At 39.8% G+C, this 22,041-nt stretch overlaps 1 protein-coding gene across 3 annotated transcripts in view; it reads left to right on the top strand.

Moving 5' to 3' along the window:
* Positions 1–22,041, top strand: part of nphs1 (NPHS1 adhesion molecule, nephrin) — a 99,472-nt gene that overhangs the window by 41,003 nt on the left and 36,428 nt on the right. For all 3 annotated transcript variants that reach the window (XM_079885004.1, XM_079885003.1, XM_079885002.1), the window contains exons 6-9: positions 9,690–9,812; positions 10,083–10,164; positions 12,334–12,437; positions 14,409–14,530. In XM_079885004.1, coding sequence (XP_079741130.1) covers positions 9,690–9,812; positions 10,083–10,164; positions 12,334–12,437; positions 14,409–14,530 — 431 coding nt within the window. The remainder of the gene's footprint in view (positions 1–9,689; positions 9,813–10,082; positions 10,165–12,333; positions 12,438–14,408; positions 14,531–22,041) is intronic.

The raw sequence follows: 22,041 nt of genomic DNA, 5'->3' as shown, positions 1-22,041 counted from the left end.
TGGATTTTTTGATTGGCCATTTCTGTGGGTGCTCGGCACTTATGCTATTATTCTTTTTTTACATTTTCAGCTTTTAGTGTTTAATGTTGCTGTTGGAGCTTGATTAAAGGTCTGCAAAATTACAAGAAATATTTTCTAATATCTTTACATGAAAAAGTCTAAACTAGTCTGTGTCAGTGGAGTAAAATGGCAGCTTGAACAGGCGCGGCCGACTTGGAGGAAGATCAGCCATCTGTAGGGTCTGTGGCTTTGCACATCAAAACTGGCAATCTTGATCGGAATGTTGGTGTTTGTGTACGGTTGTGTCACAGCCTCTAAGCACCAGTATCTGCTATAACTCGCTCTGAACCAGGATGATGGAGCTGTTGATCCACATCTTAAATGTGTAGCTTTGTGACATGATTCTGGGTGTCTAGAATGATTGGGTGAATAATATCTGGATCCAGGGTTTCAGCACGCCAGAATCGTCCACCCTCTCTCAAAAGACCAGTATCTTTATCGTACTCTGGGGCGAGAGATCTAGAGCTTCACAAGGGTGGCTACCCCATCACAGGACTAAACAGTGGCCTGAACTAGTACCTTTTAGGTTCAGAATTGACTGAGGTCTGGAGGTATGGGGCTGGGAACTACCATGACTAATCCAACAATGGATGCTCTTTTAATTCCACTTGGGACGGGCTCAGTCTCTGTGCTGGGTGTCAATGGCCACATGTCGGATTGTTGCGCCAGGAAAATTGGTCCAGATCTCTATTGGTGAGGGCCTGCTAACACCTCTAAGGTGAGACCTCAGGTGATATGGTCAGCTGGGTTTTGAGCGAAGTCAGCATATCTCTACCTGGTAACATCTGTCAAAGTCTGAATGTCAGCTACATGGGCCCCCACAAACACCTTGTATCGGCATGACCTTGACTTCAACCGTTGCAACACAGTAGTGGAATCAGACCAATATGTGACTTGTTTTATGAGAAGGGTCACTTCTGCCTGTATTACTTTGTTCATTTGGGCTCCAGAGAGTGAAGCACACAAGCTCTAGGCGTGGCATAGATAGGCATTTATGGGGAGCCACTCTAGATCGAGCCAGGACATAGGCAATATGGACTTCCTCATGCTCATCTGTGGTCCGAAGGTAGGCTACAGATCCACATACCCTTTCTGATGTGTCACAAAAGACATGTAGCTCCCTAACAGGGAAAGGAGTGTCAGCAAAGGCAGGAGTATAAGGTCGAGGTAGTTTTCGAGGTATAAACTCGAAATAAAAAGCTAACGAATACAGGTTGGTCTTAAGCAATGACTTAAACATTTCAGAAGTCCTAGCTGTTCTTATATGAATCGGTAAACTATTCCAGAGATTAGGACCAGCCACTGCGAAGGCTCTGTCACCTTTATTTTTCAACCTGGATCTCGGAACATCGAGGAACATCTGATTGGACGACCTCAGTGCTTTGACAGGAGTGCGGGCGTGTAAAAGTTCTGATAAATAAGAAGGTGCCAACCCATTCAAACTCTTAAAAACAAGCAATAGAATCTTAAAATCAATCCTGAAACGAACAGGAAGCCAGTGGAGCGAGGCTACAACCGGAGTAATGTGCTCACGCTTTTTAGTCCCAGTTAGGAGCCGAGCTGCTGCATTCTGGACTAACTGTAAACAATATAGAGATGACTGATCCAGTCCAACATATAAAGAATTACAGCAATCTAGCCTAGACATAATAAAAGCATGGATTACTCTTTCAAAATCATTGTGCGGCAGGACTTGATTTTAGCCAACAATCTCTGTTAAAAAAAAATCTGGCTCTTACAACAGAACTAATCTGTTTTTCAAATTTAAAAGCACTGTCAAATATCACACCGAGATTCTTTGTAAATGGACGAATGTGTGATCCTAACGAGCCAATAGCACCTACACAAGCACTTAGATCCCCAGGACGACCAAACACAACAACCAAAGAGAAAATTCTGATCTAACCATATTTTTTAAGTCTCTCAGGCAGTTAAGCAATGACTGAATAGAAACTGTATCATTTGTTTTGACAGGCAAATAGATTTGTACATCATCTGCTTAACAATGATAGGAAATATTGTGTTTTTAAAAAATGGACCCCAAAGGCAGCATGTACAACGAAAACTGCATGGGTCCCAATATGGACCCTTGGGGAACACCACAAGTAAAAGGAGCAGCGGATGAAGAAAATTCACCAAGGTGAACAGAAAAATTCCTATCTGTCAAGTACGATTGGAACCATTTAAGGGCTGTGCCCTTTATGCCAACACACTGTTCAAGTCGGGATAAAATAATGGAGTGATTGACCGTGTCAAAGGCAGCAGTCAAATCTAAAAGCACTAAGACAGCAGATTTACCCGAGTCAACAGGTAGAAGATTATTAAAAACTCTTAAAAGAGCAGTTTCGGTACTTAAACCCAGACTGGAATTTTTTGTTAATACTACAATCATCTAAAAACGATTTAAGTTGATTCAAAACCACTCTTTCCAAGATTTTCGATAAAAAGGGAAGTTTAGAAATAGGTCTAAAATTAGCCAAAATTGAAAGATCCAGATTATTCTTTTTTAACAGCGGTTGCACAATGTTTAAAATCAGCTGGAACACACCCTGAGCTGAGAGATGTATTAACCAAAGAAAAAATGCTTGACCCAACAATGTTGAAAACCTCTTTAATGTTTGTCCAGTAAATCACAATAAACTTTGTGCTTTGTGATCCTGTTCATTTTATCATGTAATTCAAACAATAAATACCATTTTGACACTCTTTAATGTGGCGCGAGAGAACACTGTAGTGCCTCAGTTCAAGCAAAGCGGAGGGCTAGTGAACGTGATCAGTCCTCCTTTTTTACTATGTTACAGAACAAAATAAGCATGAATGAACATCAGAAAATATGTTGAAAGATACAGTCCATCTTACTGAAATCCGTATCATGTCTCTCAATTAATTGCTCAATCAGTGTTTCAACTGCAGAAAGATGTCAATAAAACAGCTTGTAAACAATGGCTGAATCCAAAATCGCCCCTATGCCCTCAAATAGGGCATTATTTGAAGGGACAGTCATTTGTAGTGGAAACCATAGTGGACAAAATCGAGTGCACTCATTCTATCCCACATTGCACCGCAATAACGAGTGTATCTGGTGGAACATGCCCTTGATGTCCCCACTAACTGCAATGGCATGTTGCCAGAACTTCAAGATAACGCCCAGTAAAGATGGCCCCAGTGTTGGCCTAGGAAGCAGTTGTTCATTCAAGCTTTGTCCTTGCTACCGGAAGGAACAGTTGAAGACTATTCAATCTTTCCCATTATGATACACCATGTGATGTGAGATAAACCAGGACTCTGTTGTCTTGGCTGTCTCCCCTGGTGACATCTTGGTTATTTAGCCTGCAGATTCAAGCTTTTGAATTTCAGAGCAGTAGGTTTTAGCCTGCTCAGGATTCTTTGCCAGCTTTTTCTCAATATTCTGAGACTGGTTAGCAAGGCCTCTTGGTCTGCATGGGGCAAGGTGATATGAGACTGCCTTAGCAATGGGGTAGAATACCGCTGACCGCCGTAGCAGACTGTAAGAGGTTATAGAAATTATTGTTGGTCCTGCTTTGATCTTGTGATCAGCTTTTCATTGTATGGCAAGGTGTTAAATTCTCATAAGCGCTTCATATGCTTATATAGCCCATCACGTGGTGTCATAATGTGCAGACATTGTTGCTGGCCTCTGAGGGGCTGAATTGGACAAATAAGTCCTTGCAGTATCCATCCAAGCCTTGTACATATGGTGACAGGGCCATCCAATGTTCTCTTACGTACAGGCTGAGGAAGAGTCAGGAGGTGGGGCGTACCGGACCCTATGAGGAGTAAGGGTTTGACTCTGTCTACAGGTTATGGTGGTAGACTTTTCAGGTGCTGATATGCTTTCTGGAGAGTTGCCACAGGATAATTGTGTTCAGCAAGACATAGACCATAGGCTGTAAAGGCATTATGGATGACATAGCTTGCTGTTGGTTTGGTGATGGGAGAAACCTCCAAGGTTACTATGGACCCTTCAAGTTTGATATGACTTTGTTGGATTGTCTGTAGAGGGAGAACTTCTGGGGCTTCATTTAGTTTAAGCTGCTGAATTACTGGAGGAAAGATGGTGGTTCTCTCGGAGACATCATCAAGAATAGCATAGGCTTCCATTGTTTGACCACCATTGTGCAAGAGAACTTTGACAACCTTAAGCATAACTTTGTGTTAGCGGTTGGGTCTGTCAAGATAGATTTGTGTGGATGTCAAATGTCATGTAGGACAGTAAGGAGCAGTTCTTTGCAGACTTCACATGGCCGTCACAATCTGGGTGGTGGTCAACGTCTTGAATTTATCACAGGAGTTGAGATAAGGATCTTGGTTGTCACAATGAGGACAGTAGGCTTGGAAATGACTTTAGCCTGGGCAGGTTCATAGGGCTTGACAGCTTTCTCAGATGTCAGGTGTTGACTACTCTCTGTCTTAGGGTAAGGCTGAAACATGGCAGCTGTTTGGCTAGAGATGCGCTTCGCTTGTGACTTTGTTTGTAACCAAGCCACCAAGTCAGGGAGAGTGTAGGTTCTATCTGTACCAGTTTGGAGGATGCCATGACTTAGACGGTACTCAACAAAGCTGTCTTAGTAAGCAAGTGGCATCTTGCCTATAAGGCAGTCCACATGAAAACCACACCTAAGCTCATAGCTCATACCAATTCTGTCCCTCTAGAGTCCCCAGAATGCCAACAAAGGGTTTGAGTGATTGGACAGATAAGGCAAATGAGTCAAAGGCATTGGAATCACCAATTTTGTGGGTGTGGTTGTAGCTTGTGGGTCGTGCATGTATGCCTCAGTCAACTGCTGAGCACTGTCAAATTTCAGATGGCTCAGTAACACTTGATATTTGTACTGCTTACTAAAATGAGTATGATGGCTTAATAAGTTGTCCAAGGCCAATTTCAACAAGGCAGAGTCACTTTTGGTGCCACTTTCAAACACTGGTAGCGTGGGCTGAGGGATGCCATAGGCAGCTGCAATAAAAAGTTTGGTTCCGGGTTGAGGTAAGTAACGAGTTTGGGGAACAGGTGGATGTTGGTGTTGTTGAGGATAGATGGGTGTGTTATATGAAACTGTCACTATGTGATGAGTGGCTGAAAAGGGATGTTTCTGACTGATTGGTGAAGCTACCTGGACTGGTAACAAAGTATTCACATTTGAGGTTGAGGTAATGTTTGCAACAGGAGTTACAGTCTGTGAAATCAGAACACTATCTATGTCTGGTGTCACAAATTGGGTTGCAGATGCTTGCAGATTGCTTTGAGTTGAATTGAGGTAATGGCCTAGAAACATGGCTAGGAGACTGCTGTGGGACAGGTGCCATGCTCTCCCGAGAATATGCAGCTTGAGATTTTCCTTGGAATTGAGTGACTGCACTTGGGGACAATTGTGCTGTGGGAGCTGGAACTCGTGCAGGCATTGTTGCTTGTAATGTCAACTAAGAGTTTTGGTTATTGACTGAACTGTGCAATGGGCACATGTTCTCTGTGCCTCTGGAACAGTCTGTGTGGCTTGGATCATGGAAGATAATGAGTAGGGAGACTGTTGAAATATAGGTTGGTCGGCTGAGCATGACAAGGAATTGAGGTGGTTGCCCGGTGTTGTCTGGTGATGCTCGAGTCTCTGGATCAGTCAAACTTGTATCTTTACTGAGCAGGGAACTCACCAGCTTGGCCACTTCTAAATCAGTTTCTGCTCTTTTCAGCTTGCGTCGTCTTTCTAACTGGTTAGGTAATGCCTCCTTTGCCATGAGAGCCTCTTCCTGAGCACATTGAGCCTCTTTAGCTTGAGTTCGTAGTCTCTGATATTCTATTTCTGCCAGCATGTCCTCCTCCATTTGTTGAAGGATGTTGTCATACTGCTGCTGTTCTATTTTCTTCTCCATTATGGCTGCCTGGCTGATTGTGAGTGCAGATGTAGCATGAACACTGGAGATAATGGAATAACAGCTGGATTTAAAAATTTGAGCTGGCTTTACTATGGGACGTTTTCGGCTCGAAGGACCAAATTCCGGCTCGAAGGACCAAATTTATGTGGGGAAGTGCCTCCCAACATTTACTTTATTTCACTGATTTGATAGCGGACAAATATGGACATAGATTATGGCTAGAGAATCAAGCACTGGAGGAAGTTTGTCTTATTTATTTCAACTTGTCAGGCAGCCATTTACAATATTATCATTGTGGAGAGTTATGGAAGGTTATGTTTTGATATTTGTTTGCAAAATCGCAAAACAAAAACAATTTTCAGAGACAGCAGGTGGAGGTGTTTTTCACATCACTCTGCTAGCAACAACTGTCATATCAGACCGTCAGAAACTGCTGTCTGTTTTCCGTACCAGGACGGACTTTCTGATACCCTTATTTACTGAAGCTGTCAATCACTTTTGGCAGTTGCAGCATGCGAACGCTGTGCTCTACGGTGCAAATCACATTGTAATTAGAAACCTTTGACGGTCTTCAGTCTGAGCACAGTGTGAACACAAATAAGCAAGGGGACCATTTAAAAGTAGCTGCCTATCAATGGGTAAAGAATTGAGTCGAAACAGTCTTGGCTATAGGACCCCCAGTCCGGCCGTGCATATTGATATCCGACCCGCTACAAAAATGACAATGTAAATATTATTCCACCCTTTACATCAGATATTAGCAGTTCACCCCCCGCCCAAGGCATACACAAAATAAAGGGACGAATCCTGGTTGAGTTAGTGTTAGTAGTGTGTTGAAACTAATGATCATGGTAAGGGGCGTGACATTTTTGAAACCCGCTTGAAGCAGATGGCCTATCACAACAAACTGATCCAGTTGACCAATCAGAGGACATTGCACTTTTCAGAAGCAGGGGCTTCATAGAGACCGGAACTAAACAGAGTGTTACTGACAGACTGGGAAGAGAGTTGCTAAAACATTGTAAATAATGTGAAAAACATTTTAACATTTCTAACATTTAAGCATGAAAGACTTTTCTAGTAGACCCTATAAACAAAATCAAGACTTTGTAAAAAAGCATAATATGGCCTCTTTAAAGAATAAAGATAAATTGGATAACATCAAATCTGTTTTTATTGTCTGTTTTAAGTAAACCTGGGAAGCTTATCCATCTGAGTTATGCAATTATGCATTCAAGTCAGTAAAAAATACTGATATATCCAAAACAAATAAACCAGAGATGATCGCAAAGGCTTTTTTTTATGCTGGACAAGTGGATAATCATAAGTAAATATATTTTACACAACCTGTATGATTTATTTATGCATGCATTCAATCTAACAAATAATTGATTAATTTGCATAGACCAAACCTCATGAGACTTGCTTACTTTACATTAGTTGACTATAAGCTGGACATACTTAGATGAATAATAATGTGTGGCTTGTGAAGAAGTGGGATGCTATTACTCTTCAAAGCAATCAGACCTACAATTGTATTTCCTGCCAGACAATAAAGAGGGTATAAATCTGTCAGATTTACATTGAAGGATGAACCTGAGCCATATCATAGAGTAAAGACGGTAGACTCTTTTGACTTGGCCAAAATAACTTTGCTGTCACATACTGTAACAACATGCTAAAAACCACTCAGAACTTATCTGCACTCCCACTGGCATTCTCTGCATTGTCAGTGTGCATTTGCATGAAGATGAACTTTCTTAAATTCATCTCTCCCTAATGTTGCCTCAGATCACCAGCTCTCATTGAAAATGAATGACTTCTGGTCGCTTTGTTTCTGCAAAGCGCTGTCAGTGTGAATGCCCTTAACATGAAAGAAATAGCTTTCATTGCTTTGGTCAGGACACGGTGTAAACCAAACGCTAAATCTACCCTTAAAGATGAAGTATGTGATGTTTTCACTGAATAAATACTTTGTCCTATCCCAGTTTAATTTGCAGCGTCAACATTACTAGGCATCACTACTTTCATTTTGCCTAAAAGGGAGTTTGAACGTATTTTCAGTTTGAGTGTTCGGAAGACCTGTTAAAAAAAGAGGGTCATCAAATGGCAAAAAATTATGCACTTCACTTTTGATTTTAAAATGTTGGCACTTATTGGGTGAAATAAAAAAGCATTTGTTGAATTAATTACATGATATGCTTGCTGATAAATTAATATATTTTATTAATATATGTTCTGAAAAGCCCCCAAATGAAGATGTCAAACACATCTTTGCAGGATTATGCTGTGTTTAGTGTTTAATGTGCTTCAGTTAAGTTTAGTCTTGATTGCATCCTAGTTAGTCTCCTTGGTTACTGATTACTTTCTGTCTGTTAGTTTCCCTGTGTATTTATACTCCCTGTCTCATTCAGTTCATTGTCGGTTCTCGTCTTACGTACAGTATGTGCAGTTAATGTTATGATTCTTCGTGCCTTTACTTGTGTATTCTCTTCGTGTCCATTATATTAGTTAGTATCTGCTATTCTGCATCATGATTCTGTTAACTGCCAAGACAAGTGTGACAGAAGAACAGACCAAAACAGATTATGAGGACTGCTTTTCACAGAACGGCTGGTAGCTGGACGATTATGTGAAGGAGTACCTGGAACTTTATTATGAGGTGTGCTGGGACGATGAAACTTTGAAACAGGGTTTCTGGAGTGGGATGGACGATATCCTCGGCCAAATGCCGTTGTTGGGGGAGGATCACTGTCCGTTCATCGAGTTCATTGATTACGACTTGCGGGTGTGCGGATCCTCCCTCACTATGGGATTCATTGAGGACAACAACATCATTATCTCTGACTCCCCAGGACTATCTACACCTCCAGCAGCCATCTCTCTCAGAGACAAAGCAGGTCGCCACACCCGTCCCGAGGCTGGAGCCGATCACCAGATCCAGCGAAGAGTTAGGTCCGGTGAGACAGTTCTCCGATTGAGCCAGTTGAGGAGCGCTGGCTCATCAATTTCACTGTGGACCTCGACCCTCTCCAGCCCACTACACTCTTCATCATAGATGACCGATCCCACCCAATATCCTGCCCACTCCACTTTTGATCAGTTTAATGCATCCTTGCTGAATAAAAGTATAAAAGAGTAAAAGTTAAAGCATATATTGATGATCCCAAACATTTGAAAATTAATATATATTGGATTGTATTATTATTATTATTATTATTATTATTATTATTATTCTTAGTAGTAGTAGTAGTAGTATAAGTATAACGGATATAAATATATATGTAACAGGTTATAAGATGTACATATAATATTAATAAAAAAAAATTGTATCACGTTACTTTGTATAATTAATGATACAAATGAATGTTAAATGTGCTTCCCCACACATATACAAAACTACATTTACTTTTTGTATGAACCAGGGTTTTATTATGTTGCCAAAAACCTTCAAATTTAGCTTACTTATGGAGAAATATCATACATTTTGTGTCCAAAGTACCTCGCTCAGAAGTATGTGTGTGTGTGTGTGTGTGTGTGTGTGTGTGTGTGTGTGTGTGTGTGTGTGTGTGTGTGTGTGTGTGTGTGTGTGTGTGTGTGTGTGTGTGTGTTAAAGCTCTGAAATATCTCTTCAACCAGACACCAAATGAGTTCACAGCTTGCAATAAAATAATATATTGTGACAATCCCCTGCAGGTTAATCTCTCCTCACCTTCTCCTCATTCTCTCTCTTGTTTAAGTCCCACCCTCACAGCCGTACATCCAGCTGGAGTCTGATGAGCCGTGGGTGGAGGGAGACGAATACACGGTGACCTGCATCGCTCCTGATGCAAAACCTCCTGCAGAAATCACCATGTTCAGAGGTACGCCATCACTTAAGAGCCCCACTCTTTCTTACGTCCATTAAGCATAGCTCTTATGAGACAATTACACTGTTGATACACAACGCAGATAAAAGATATATATAAAAAAAAAATCTCTGTGGGAGCTTTCAAAGCAGTGGCTGTAAACTCAATCCAAGAGACATCATGATTCATTTACTAAGTTTGTGTCACACCATCTCTTGGCAAGAAGTACCCTGAGGCAGCTTACTGACTCTAAAACTTATGTGCTTTTTTTCCCTTCTTTCTCAGATGGAGAGGAGCTGACGGAAACCGATTCTTTCACAATGTCAGGCTCACAGGATAAGCTTTTAACAACTCATGCCGAAGTTATGTAAGTTTGTGTGCCAACAATGAAGTTAAAAAAGATTATTTGCAGTTGAATCCCCTTCACCACTTACATTTTACTGTATGACCTTGAGAATTTCTCTTTCTGAAATCAGAAAATACCTAGGATAAGATTTAAATACTGCATATACTGTAAAGGCAAAAGAAACAGTGGTGGAGGGAGTTTGTTAAAAAAAAAAACTTTCCATTTAACCAATATGTGAAGTGGGTATTTAAAGGTGCTGTGTGATATTTAGGAGGATCTGTTGACAGAAGTGCAATATCATATACATAACTACGTTTTGAGTGGGGTATAAAGACCTTACATAATGAACCGTTATGTTTTTATTACCTTAGAATGAGCCAGTTCTATCTACATACACCACGGGTCCCCTTACACGTTAAGTCGGCATTTTTCACCGACATGTTTCTACGGTAGCCCTGAATGGACAAATGCGTTTCGTCACTATGTTGTTCTTCGAGCAAAAAAGCTAGCCAAAGTCAGCTAATAAAACACTGACACAATGATGAAGAAGTAACAATAATATTTGCAATAACATTGTTTTAACTGAATAATTAAGTAAACATAATTTCTTAATTTATCTTTGTAAAGAAACTGGCTACTCTCTGCTGTTTCAGATGACGACATTGTTTTCCTGTCGGCCACCGTAACTTATGTTGGTTGCAATTCTTAACCTCACCACTAGATGTCGCTAAATATTACACTTTTTTTTACATTCTTTTATCCAGAATGTAATTATTTTATAAAGTTCTTTTATCCACCTTCATGTCATTCAAAAACTTTGATTTCTTTCTAATATATAAACGAAATGTAGTTTGTTAGGCAAAAATGTTGTTAGTTACACCTCAAATATGTGTAGTAGACGGTTAAGCGAAGTAGCAGTTAAAGTCGTGCATGTGCAATAGAACGCCAGAATGCCGTTGCCATTCCATCAGAGGCTATTGCTTAAAATTCCTACTACGGGGCTTTTGAATGCTTGATTCTGATGAAAAGTTCTAAGGTGTGCAATTATTTTCAAGGAAACGCACGGCTAAAGTAGTTCCAGGCAGGTCTTGACCGCATTACAGTTCCACTTCGCCAAAATGATTTCAGTTATTTCAAAGGTCTTTACAGCATTACAGAACCAAAACCCACAACAACACTGACCGAGAAAATAAATATAGTAAACAATAGGAAAAAAACGACAAATTATTTCCAAGGTTTCATTTGCCTCAAAATTTGGGGATAGTGGGGTAAGATGAGCCAGTGGGTAAGTTGACCCACTCCCTTTAACTTGGCAATCATAAACTTATTGTAATGTGAACATATATTTTGGAACCACCCATCATTTCTGCCAGACTTTGAAAAGGAGAAACACATGACAGGAGTGGAAGACCCATTTAGTTTAAAAACTGTTTTTGGGTTTGTCAGATGTTATGGCTGTTACATCAAAGCAAATTTGTCTAAAAATATTTATGATTCATATTGGTGATATAGAGATGTATAAAACCATGCAAATAATTTAGCTAAATATTAGCCTGAATTTGTAAGCTAGCTAGTTTTGTCCAAAATGGCAGCTATGGGGCAAAGTGACAACCAAATGTCTCTAATAACTGCATTAGTCTGCTGTCAATGGATGAAGCCTCCGTTACTAGCTCTAAAATTGTGTTTTGTTAGCAACGGAGGCCTGTGATGAGATGCATAAGAAAAGAACAAAAGAAAGAAAATCATAGCAGTTGGAATGACGTGCAAAAGGACAATGGAATTTTTATTTTTTTATGAATTTCCCCATTTCACATGTTTTCTTTATTAAAACCTCTTTTCAGCTTTCTATGCAGCATAATTACCTAGACTGACCAAGGATTTTCTTTGCCTGCAGCCTCATAAATGTTTAGTCTATGGGCAAATCCTGAAATCCATGTGGAATTTTGTCGGAATATCTGAAACGTGTATCTTCTACATTCCACTTGCTCTGCACTCTTGAGTAAGGTATTGCTGAACAATCAAATTTTGGAGGCCAGGTACAGTTAAGTGTACACTGGCAATGCTCCAGGCTGGTAAATGAGTAAAGTTATGAGATCAGTGGGGTTGGGGGTAATTGTGGCAACACTGGGTATGAGAAAGTGTCACAGTGTGAAACGCATTAACGTAAGTCAATCTCGCTCTCTCTTACAGAATCAGGGCACAAAGCTCATACGACACACAGCGAGTGACGTGTCGAGCGAAGAACCCAGCTTCCCCTCGAGCTCTTGAGACTGGCATGACCATGAGGGTATACTGTAAGAACCATGCATTGTGTAAATTCACGCTGAATGTGTTTACAATTGAGTGCTCTTAATAATTAATAGTGATATGTGCATTTTTTTTATTCATGTGTGTGATGTGAAGAGCCACTGGATTTGGTATTTGAAATCTCAGTTCAAGCAGAGTGTAATTAAATGTACATACTGTAAATAATGAAAATCACCAAGACTTTGACTATGTCATAGATTTTTGCTCTCTTAGTGCCAAGTTCATGGCCACAGCTGCGTGACTCGTAGCCAATTGGGCCTTTTTCCTGTCAAGTAGTACTCCTTGTCATTTCACTGTAGGAATAAATGTCCCCTCACTCTGAGAGGGTAACAACTACCAAGTACCAGGAGTACACACTGAACCATTAAAGTCAACATTAAATGCTGTTTGCAGCCCATTTTCACTTCCACAATGTGAAACAGGACATTCAGTGAGGAAAAAATGTTGATTTATTCATGTAGAGCTTATTGGCAGTCAAAAATGTTATTTAAATTAGCCTAAATACATTACGTTACACCTAAAAAAAAAACAATAAAAAAAAAAAATTATATATATATATATAAGGGTTGGATCAGATAGAAACACTTCATTAAAGTAAATTTTCACCCAGAAATGGGAATTCATTATCATTTACTCATCTCCCTAAAGGGACATTGGAGAAAACATTGAAATGCTTTCGCGTTTTCTCGTAAAAGTTTTCCATCCCCCTGGAATCTTTGCGTTCACTCGCAAAGCTTTTGTGATGGAAATAATATGAGATGGGAGGCAACGCAAAGTTTCTTGGGAGAACGCCAATGTTTTGCAAGAGAACGCAAATGTTTTGCACATTTTTCACAATATCTTCTTTTTTTGCAAACTTTTTGAATAAACAATCCCTTTAAGGTAACAATTGCAGGTTGCCATTTTGTACCAAGTAGGTTTGATTTCCGTTTCATATTGACTTTAAATTGAAAAACCAAAGTCCTTTCGAATCAGTTTAGGGCATCATGTTTTATCACACATTTTTTTTTCCATGTTAAGTCTGTACGCTTATCTGTTATGTTATTAGGTGAGCTTTGAAAACCGATGCGACCTAATGCACAAAATCCATGTGATATGATGCATTTCACAGGCATAAGCTTCCCCCGAAACGCCAATCACATTTTCTCTGCTCGCTAAATTTATGCTTTAAAACATTGCCCCCCTTCACTCACCCCAGCTCATGGTTCCATTACCGCCCAGCCAGTGCAATAAGTGCTAATGTAGCAGAACCGATGGCCAGCAACGCTGCCTTACTCAGCACGCCTGGCCCATCAAATTCAACTTTCCACTGGCCATTTTCATCTGCAGCAGATTGTAAGCAAGACGGCACTTTGTCATGGCAGACTCTCATCCGTCCATCGCGTCCACTTCCAAACTGATTGGGGCAATAACAAAGAGCGGCCCTGCCCCATAATTTATTTGATGGCAAATGTATTATTCAGCTCCACTGTAATTTATTCATGTTCCACATTGCCTTATTACGGTTTAAACATCTGTTATTTTGTTTTATGGACTGGTGCCAGTGTGTGGGTTGCTCTTTATTCTTAATGGTTTCATCAAAGGGACAAGCGATGTCTTCCCGCTGCACTGGCGTTAAATGTCCTCGATTTAACAATGTTGTACGGGACTAAAATAGAGTCATGCTCTTCCTGACGCTGTGATGCTGAAACTAGTGGTCGTTTTTCTATCTTGCTCTTTGTTCTTCCATTTCATCTTTCATGACTGGCTCTAACATGAAAAGATGCCCATCCTCACAGAACAAAGGCAAGATCTTTTGTTTTAATAATATTTTCCCTCCTTTTCGCACATGAACTGCACTCATTTCATTTTTTACTAAGAGTAGCTGTGCTGTGATCCCTGCGAATAGATACAAATGATTCAAACTTCTCTCTATTGATGTCGTAACCCTTCTTTCTCTTGTGACTTCCTTCGTTCAGTTCCCCCGCAGGCTCCGGTGATCATGGGATTAGAAAATGAAGAGGTCAAAGCTGGTTCCGTTCTGAGGGTGGTGTGCATGTCGTATGGGGGCAACCCTTTAGCCACTCTGCATTGGATTAAGGTGAGAGAAATATACGAAATTCTTCATCGGTTGCCCTTTTCCTTTTCAGAAATAATTACTTGGCCTTTACCTTTACTTGAACAGGATACAAACTAAGACCTTGTGTTTGGCTTGTAGTTATTGATTAAACTTATATTTCCCATAAATTAAAGAAACTTTTTCGGTTACACTTTATTTTAAGGTGTCCTTGTTACAGTGTAATTACACAATTAAGTACTTAGTAATAGCAATTAACTACATGTACTTACCATATAATTCGGGTTAAGGTTTGGTTTAGGGTTAGTTGCATGTCTCTGTGCATAATTGACTGTTATTACTATAGTAATTACATGTAAAATGTGTAACAGCGACTCTGTAAAATAAAGTGTTACAACATTTAGTTTGATTGGTAACACCTTTTCAAAAAGGGTTACTCTCAGTTGTTTATGTGCGTAACCGTGTGGAACTCAGAATGAGGAAATGAACACAACGTTGTCATTTGGAAGGGCAGGAGTTATGATCACATACTTAATTTGATTGACAGAAGAAAAACGCGCTCTACGCCGTTCCAAGCTCTTCAGATTGCATAATTCAGTGGCGAATGAATAGAAATGGTGATCTGTTAGGGTGAAATCATATCATAATCAACCACCCCTTTAATCAACGCAAATGTACATTTGTGTCGATTAAAGGGGTGGTTGATTATGATTTCACTTTTCTAACTTTAGTTTGTGTGTAATGTTGCTGTTTGAGCACAAGCTGTTGAAGCTCCGGCCTCTGTGCTGGAAGCAGCAGCTCATTTGCATTTAAAGAAACAGACACAAAACGGTGCTTTTTTGCTCAACCTCAAAAATGGACAATTTTAAAGGGGTGGTATAATGCCATTTTCACAAGATGTAAAATAAGTCTCTGATGTCCGCAGAGTGTGTATGTGAAGTTTTTGCTCACCCTCAAAAGGTGACAATTTTAACATGCTATATAAAAATATCTGTGGGGTATTTTGAGCTAAAACTTCACATACACACTCTGGGGACATCAAAGACTTATTTTACATCTTGTGAAAGGGGCATTATATCACCCCTTTAAGTTTATTTGCCACCACAGCACTTAAAGCCAATAAGTCTTGTTATTTCTTTATTCTTATAGTGTGAATTCATGAATTTAGCTTGGGTCTGTCTCATTTGATGCAACGAAATTACCGAAAATTTGCAGCCGAAACAGAAATGTTCATTTTCATCTGAAATGATTTTGGAGGGCTGAAATCATTGACCAAAACAGTGACATTTAATTAGAGCTTCTGTTTCGTACACATTGTGGATAGATAACAAACATGTAGATTTCTTGCTTTTGATCGATAATGATCTGGGCCCGGTTTCCCGATAACGCTCACTCTTAGCGCGCTAAGAAAGCTCGAAAGATATATCTTACCAAAGTTGTTTATGTTCCTAAGTGTGTTCCCCGAACCATACCTTAGGAAGCTGCTTAAGATATACCTTCTTACGTGCGACATTACCCGGCGCTGTCCGCGGCGATGGTGCTGAATTGTTTGATATCGATGGCTCAAGAATCAATTATTCTCTCGTGCAGGGGCTGTTTATGTGAGAAAGCGGTGTTCTTTATTAAAGAAGCACTTCAGAAATAGTTGAAATTGCAATTTATTATGATTATTGGATATTATAAAAAATAATCCAAACTATAATAGCCTATAATAGCCTAGCCTACATATTTTAAAATTGTAACATATATTGCTGCCACAATAACCTTTTCAAAAATTTACGTGCCTTCTTCTCTTTCCCATTTTTGTTCGCTGAGGTGGAGCTGCGATGAAATATTGTTCTTGTAAATACTTTCCAGCATTTCAGTAATAAAAGTTTACATCTTGCGTACGGTGCTCGGCAGTGATCAAAAAGTATTTAAACCGTGAATTTTGAATCTCTTGTAAACTCAGAGATGTGGATTCAGACGGCAATTAAATTACCACACGACCTGTTTGTCAAAAAACAGAAGGTACTAATTTGGCCAGGGATTTTTACGCGGGTTGGGTGAGAAAAACACTGATATTATGGATTCGGACGGCACTAAAATCACGACTTACCCCTGTAAATGTTTAAAATACCGGACAAGCCCATGAGAAACAATATTAGCGTCCGAATAGGACTTAATTGACAGTAGCCTATGCTTTCACTGGCCTTTAAAAGAGCGTTTTAATTAAATTAATAATATTGTATAATAATATAATTAAAAATCTAACAAAAATCAGTGTAATGACAATTTTATTCTTTGCATGAAAACACTTGAATTAGCCTAATTTAATACTGTCTGGGTGTATTAAAACTTCAGAATTTTATTAATATAGACCTGCAACAGTGATAAGGTAAAGCTAAGAGTGGTCCAGACCAACCTTACAAAAGTGTGACTTACAGAAGATATACTTAGCGAACGAACGTTTCGGGAATCGTGCCATAAGGTTAAGAGAGAGGTTAAGGAATAGGTTAAGAACTACTTAGAGATAAGAACGCTTTGGGAAACCGGGCCCTGGATTCTCAAGATCAGTCTTTTAGTCTGTGCTGTTTTCTGTGTTAAACATTTCTAAACATTTGTCATGCACCCATCCAATAATCACAATAAACTCTGCATTGTAATTTTTTATATGAAACTAAGTCTGTCTCAAGTTTCAAATTGTGTAAATTTTATCACGAAATTCGAAAAATTTAGTTTTGGTGCGTGACAGATCACTGTAGTGCCTCAGACTCAGTTCAAGAGACTGCGCAGGTCAAGCGTGAACCAATCATCTCTTCCTCTTTATTACTATTACAGCACCAAAAAAACATGAATGAACATTAGAAGGTATGTTGAAAGATAAATTACAACTTACTGAAATGTATCGTGTCTCATGTAATTAAGGTGACCAGACATCCCGAATTCTAAGCTGTTGTCCCGGGTCCCGAATCCGGCCCTAATTGTCTGATAAAACATTAGAAACTGTCCGTGGAGGTTGAGTCGTCCTGCAGCCAGCCCCCGCCGGCTGCTCATTGGCTGCAGCATCTTTTTTGTTTCTTTTTTTGAAGTTCTACAAAGATACCGTAGGCGCAAATTTACATATGCATTGATGAGCTAATTTTCATTCATTTGTTTCGTTGACATGGCTGGTGTACCAGAACCCCGAATGTGCAGGCAGCCAGTCGTAAAGGAGTGATTGATTGGTCGCGGCACTGTGTGCAAAAAAAATACTTCGGCCTAATGTCTGATGTCGGGTTACACAAAGCAAATCATCTACACAATTATTTAGTTTTCTTATTTAATGACTGACAATTTAGTTGTAATAATAATTTTGGCATAAGGCTTATTAGCGTTAGGCTATAGCCTGAAAGGTCTGATTTATGCACTGTTACAACAGTCATTGTTTTTTTCCCCATGATTTTAATGTTGTTTTTTTGTGGCAGACTAATGACAGACTGTTGATCTTTGAATAAAAATATGTTTAGTTCAGGTTTGAAATTCATTATCTTTTATTATTATATCTTTTACATAGTAGCCATATCATAGTATTTTCGGTGCATTACTAAAATCCCTGAAATTAATTAAGAAGTCTAATAAATAATACAATTAAAAAAATAATAATAATAATTAAAGGAACTTTGAAGCAACCCTTGAACTTGACACACAACGTAATGATGAACGCGGTTGCCCAGCTCAGTTTGTTTGAACCGCGAGAGGTGTCAATTGCCGTCATTATGTTGTGCGTCAAGTTCAAGTGTTGCTCTTTTGGCGTAAATGGATGCTGCCGGAAGCAAGTTATTTTAGTCGATAAAGTTTTAAATATGGATATTTTTCTTACACAAACGCATCGCTTCACTTCAGAAGGCCTTTATTAACCCCCGGAGATGCGTGGAGCACTTTAATAATGAATAGATGTGCTTTGATGGACTTCCAAAGGCATACAGCCATTCACTGCCATTATAAAGCTTGGAAGAGCCAGGACTTTTTTTTTTATATAACTCCGATTGGGTTCGTCTGAAAGAAGAATGTCATATACACCTAGGATGGCTTCAGGGTGAGTAAATCATGGGCTAATGTTCACTTTTGGGTGAACTATTCCTTTAACAGAGTTGACGAATGCATTGAACACATTTGTTTAAAAAAATATATATATATTAATATTTTTTGCCATGCTGTAGAAAGAGTCCAAAAGATGTCACTTGCTGTGTGTCACAATTTTAGGAAATTTTCTATTTGATATTTTTATATATGTATGTGTGTGTGTGTGTGTGTGTGTGTGTGTGTGTGTGTGTGTGTGTGTGTGTGTGTGTGTGTGTGTGTGTGTGTGTGTGTGTGTGTGTGTGTGTGTGTGTGACATGCGTGTATTTAGGGAAACCATTTGGTAATAGGGTTTTATGCAAAATGTAGAACACAGTTATATTTTTTTTTTCTAAATAGTTAATCATTTAAAAAATAGAAAATTAAACAGAGAACGCCCAGTATGGTGCAGCCGGGGCCCCACCCTGGAGCCAGGCCTGGGGTTGGGGCTCGTATGCGAGCGCCTGGTGGCCGGGCCTCCCCCCACGGGGAGGAGACCCCGGGGAAGACCTAGGACACGCTGGAGAGACTATGTCTCCCTGCTGGCCTGGGAACGCCTCGGTGTTCCCCCGGAAGAGCTGGAGGAAGTGTCTAGGGAGAGGGAAGTCTGGGCATCTCTGCTTAGACTGCTGCCCCCGCGACCCGGCCCCGGATAAGTGGAAGAAGATGTCATGTCATGTAAACAGAGAAAATTAAGACATTGTTATTGTATAAAACATTGAATATTCTGAAGACTATGTCAAATATGAAATGCTGAAAGCATTTTTATGATTTTCATTTTTGGTACAGTATAGTCAAGAAGGTTAAGACCTCTGATGTGGGAGAGGCCAAACCCGTTATTTTGTGTGGAGGATTTGTTTGAAAAGTAGTTATTATGATAATTGTATAGTTTACCTAACATATGTAATAGTTCACAATCCAAAAAAGTCTAAAAAGTCATGGGACACCAAAGTGTACTGCATTCATGGAAAGTGCCACTTAGATAAATTGGCCCAAATGTTACGTGAAGCGGGTAGCTGTTAGATGAAAAATTATGGGCTGCATCATTCAACCATGTGAGAGCTGTTTACCAAAATGCTTTGCAGGCCAATTACCATGAATGTTATGCCAGAGTAAGGTCACAGTGGAACGCAGGTTGCTAAAGTAATTTGAAGCTAGCTAGAATCTGGCTGGTGCACCAGTGGTTTTACATTCTTTAAATTTTCCCAACCTCAGAAATTATGAAGCATTGGCATCTCAAACAACTTAATAAATGTGATGCAAAGCTTCAGTGCCTAACTGGACTAAGCCAGTGGACTAACTCAAGATAACAGCGTGCATATGTTCACAAAGAGACTGAGCCGAAAGCAGAGAATAAACAAAAGCAGTGCTTTCTTATAAAGGCCAGTCAACATTTCGTAAAGACACTCTGAGCGTGGCTCTCGGGTAATGTTAAGCGGATTGCCCTTGTGTAAATTCTTCTCTTAAATAGGACATTAAGAAACTATGGTAAATGTATTTTTTTGTAATTAAACCATTTATTTAGTGTGTGTGTGTGTGTGTGTGTGTGTGTGTGTGTGTGTGTGTGTGTGTGTGTGTGTGTGTGTGTGTGTGTGTGTGTGTGTGTGTGTGTGTGTGTGTGTGTATCTGTGTGTGAATTACTAAAATCAGCAAGCCTAGGGGAAAGCTGAGAGCTACGACCAAGAACTTTATTAAATGTCTGTGTTTAGAGACAGAGAGAAAATGTCAAGATTTAAATCATTTGCAAGTGAAGTCTAGGCAGCCAAATCTACTTGTCCATTCATGTAGCGTCCCGCAGACAGACTCACAGTGGAGACTCTCGTTTTACTTTGATAAAATGTGTCAGTCCGGACATCTCTAATAATTTGCAGCTAATGCAAATGTTAGTGTCTGCAAAGCCGTTGACTGGATGACTGATTTCAGACACAAATGTCTTTTTCTATCTATCTATCTATCTATCTATCTATCTATCTATCTATCTATCTATCTATCTGTCTGTCTGTCTGTCTGTCTGTCTGTCTGTCTGTCTGTCTGTCTGTCTGTCTGTCTGTCTGTCTGTCTGTCTGTCTGTCTGTCTGTCTATCTATCTATCTATCTATCTATCTATCTATCTATCTATCTATCTATCTATCTATCTATCTATCTATCTATCTATCTATCTACAGTCCCTGACAAAAGTCTTGTCGCTTATCTATTTTGTAGAAACACCTGCTATTAACCTGACTTTTAATTAATCAATTGGTGTTAGAAATAGCTCATATGAAAAGCCAAAACCCTCCCAAATGATGTTTAATGCACTAAAATAAATTAGTTTCACTGAAAAAAGATTTATCATTTAATCAAGACAGAATGGTCAAATTTACTGCAAATACAAAAATATGTCAGCAAATCAAGTAGTGGTGCTTTGAGATCCAAATTTAATATCTTGTATGACTTCCATGAGCTTGAAGGACTGCATCCATGCGGTTTGGCAAGGATTCATACAATTTATTGATAAAGTCATCAGGAATAGCAAAGAAAGCAGTCTTGCATGCCTCCCAGAGTTCATCAATATTCTTTGGTTTCGTCTTCCATGCTTCCTCTTTCATCCTACCCCACATATGCTCAATGATGTTCATGTCTGGTGACTGGGCTGGCCAATCCTGGAGCATCTTGATCTTCTTCGCCTTGAGGAACTTTGATGTGGAGATGGAAGTATGCGATGGAGCACCATCCTGCTGCAGAATTTGGCCTCTTTTATGGTTGGGAATATAAGAGGTAGCTAAGATTTCTTGGTATTTTAGACTATTGATGTTGCCTTCCACCCTGCAGATCTCTCGCACACCCCCATACTGGATGTAACCCCAGACCATGATTTTTCCACCACCAAACTTCACTGTTTTCTGGGTGAATCTCGGATCCATGCGGGCTCCAATAGGTCTCCTGCAATATTTGCGGCAACTGTGGTGTAATTCAACAGAAGATTCATCTGAAAAATCCACCTTCTGCCACTTTTCCAGCGTCCATCATAGCAGGCTGTTGGGCCTTGGCAAATGCCACACGGTTTTTCAATTGTCTTTTGTTTAGTGCTGGCTTCTGGGCACTGATTCGACCATGGAGGCCATTTCGAGACAGAATCCGACAAACTGTTCTGGTTGACACAGGGACTTCAAGTGACCAGGTCTTGTGGAGCTCTGCTGCAGTGGAAAATGGGCTGGCCTTGGATTTTCGAGCCAACAAACGGTCCTCTCGAGCAGTTGTCTTGCGGGGTCTGCCTGACCTGGGCTTGTCAAAAACGTCTCCAGTGTCTTCAAATGTTTTTTTTATCCTCTGTACTTGACGCTGAGACACATTGAAGGTGTCTGCCACATCAGCAGTGGATCTGGTCTTCAGCCTCTTGATAATCAAAACTTTAGTCTCAGGGTGAATCTTAGGCATGTTTGCAGAGGTCTAGTTGCAGTTGATGTGAAGGTCTA

The sequence above is a fragment of the Squalius cephalus genome, assembly GCF_949319135.1.
Source record: "Squalius cephalus genome assembly, chromosome: 11".
Lineage (NCBI taxonomy): Eukaryota > Metazoa > Chordata > Actinopteri > Cypriniformes > Leuciscidae > Squalius > Squalius cephalus.
The sequence above is the reverse complement of the archived record's forward strand: the minus strand, read 5'-3'. Positions and strand labels throughout refer to the sequence as shown.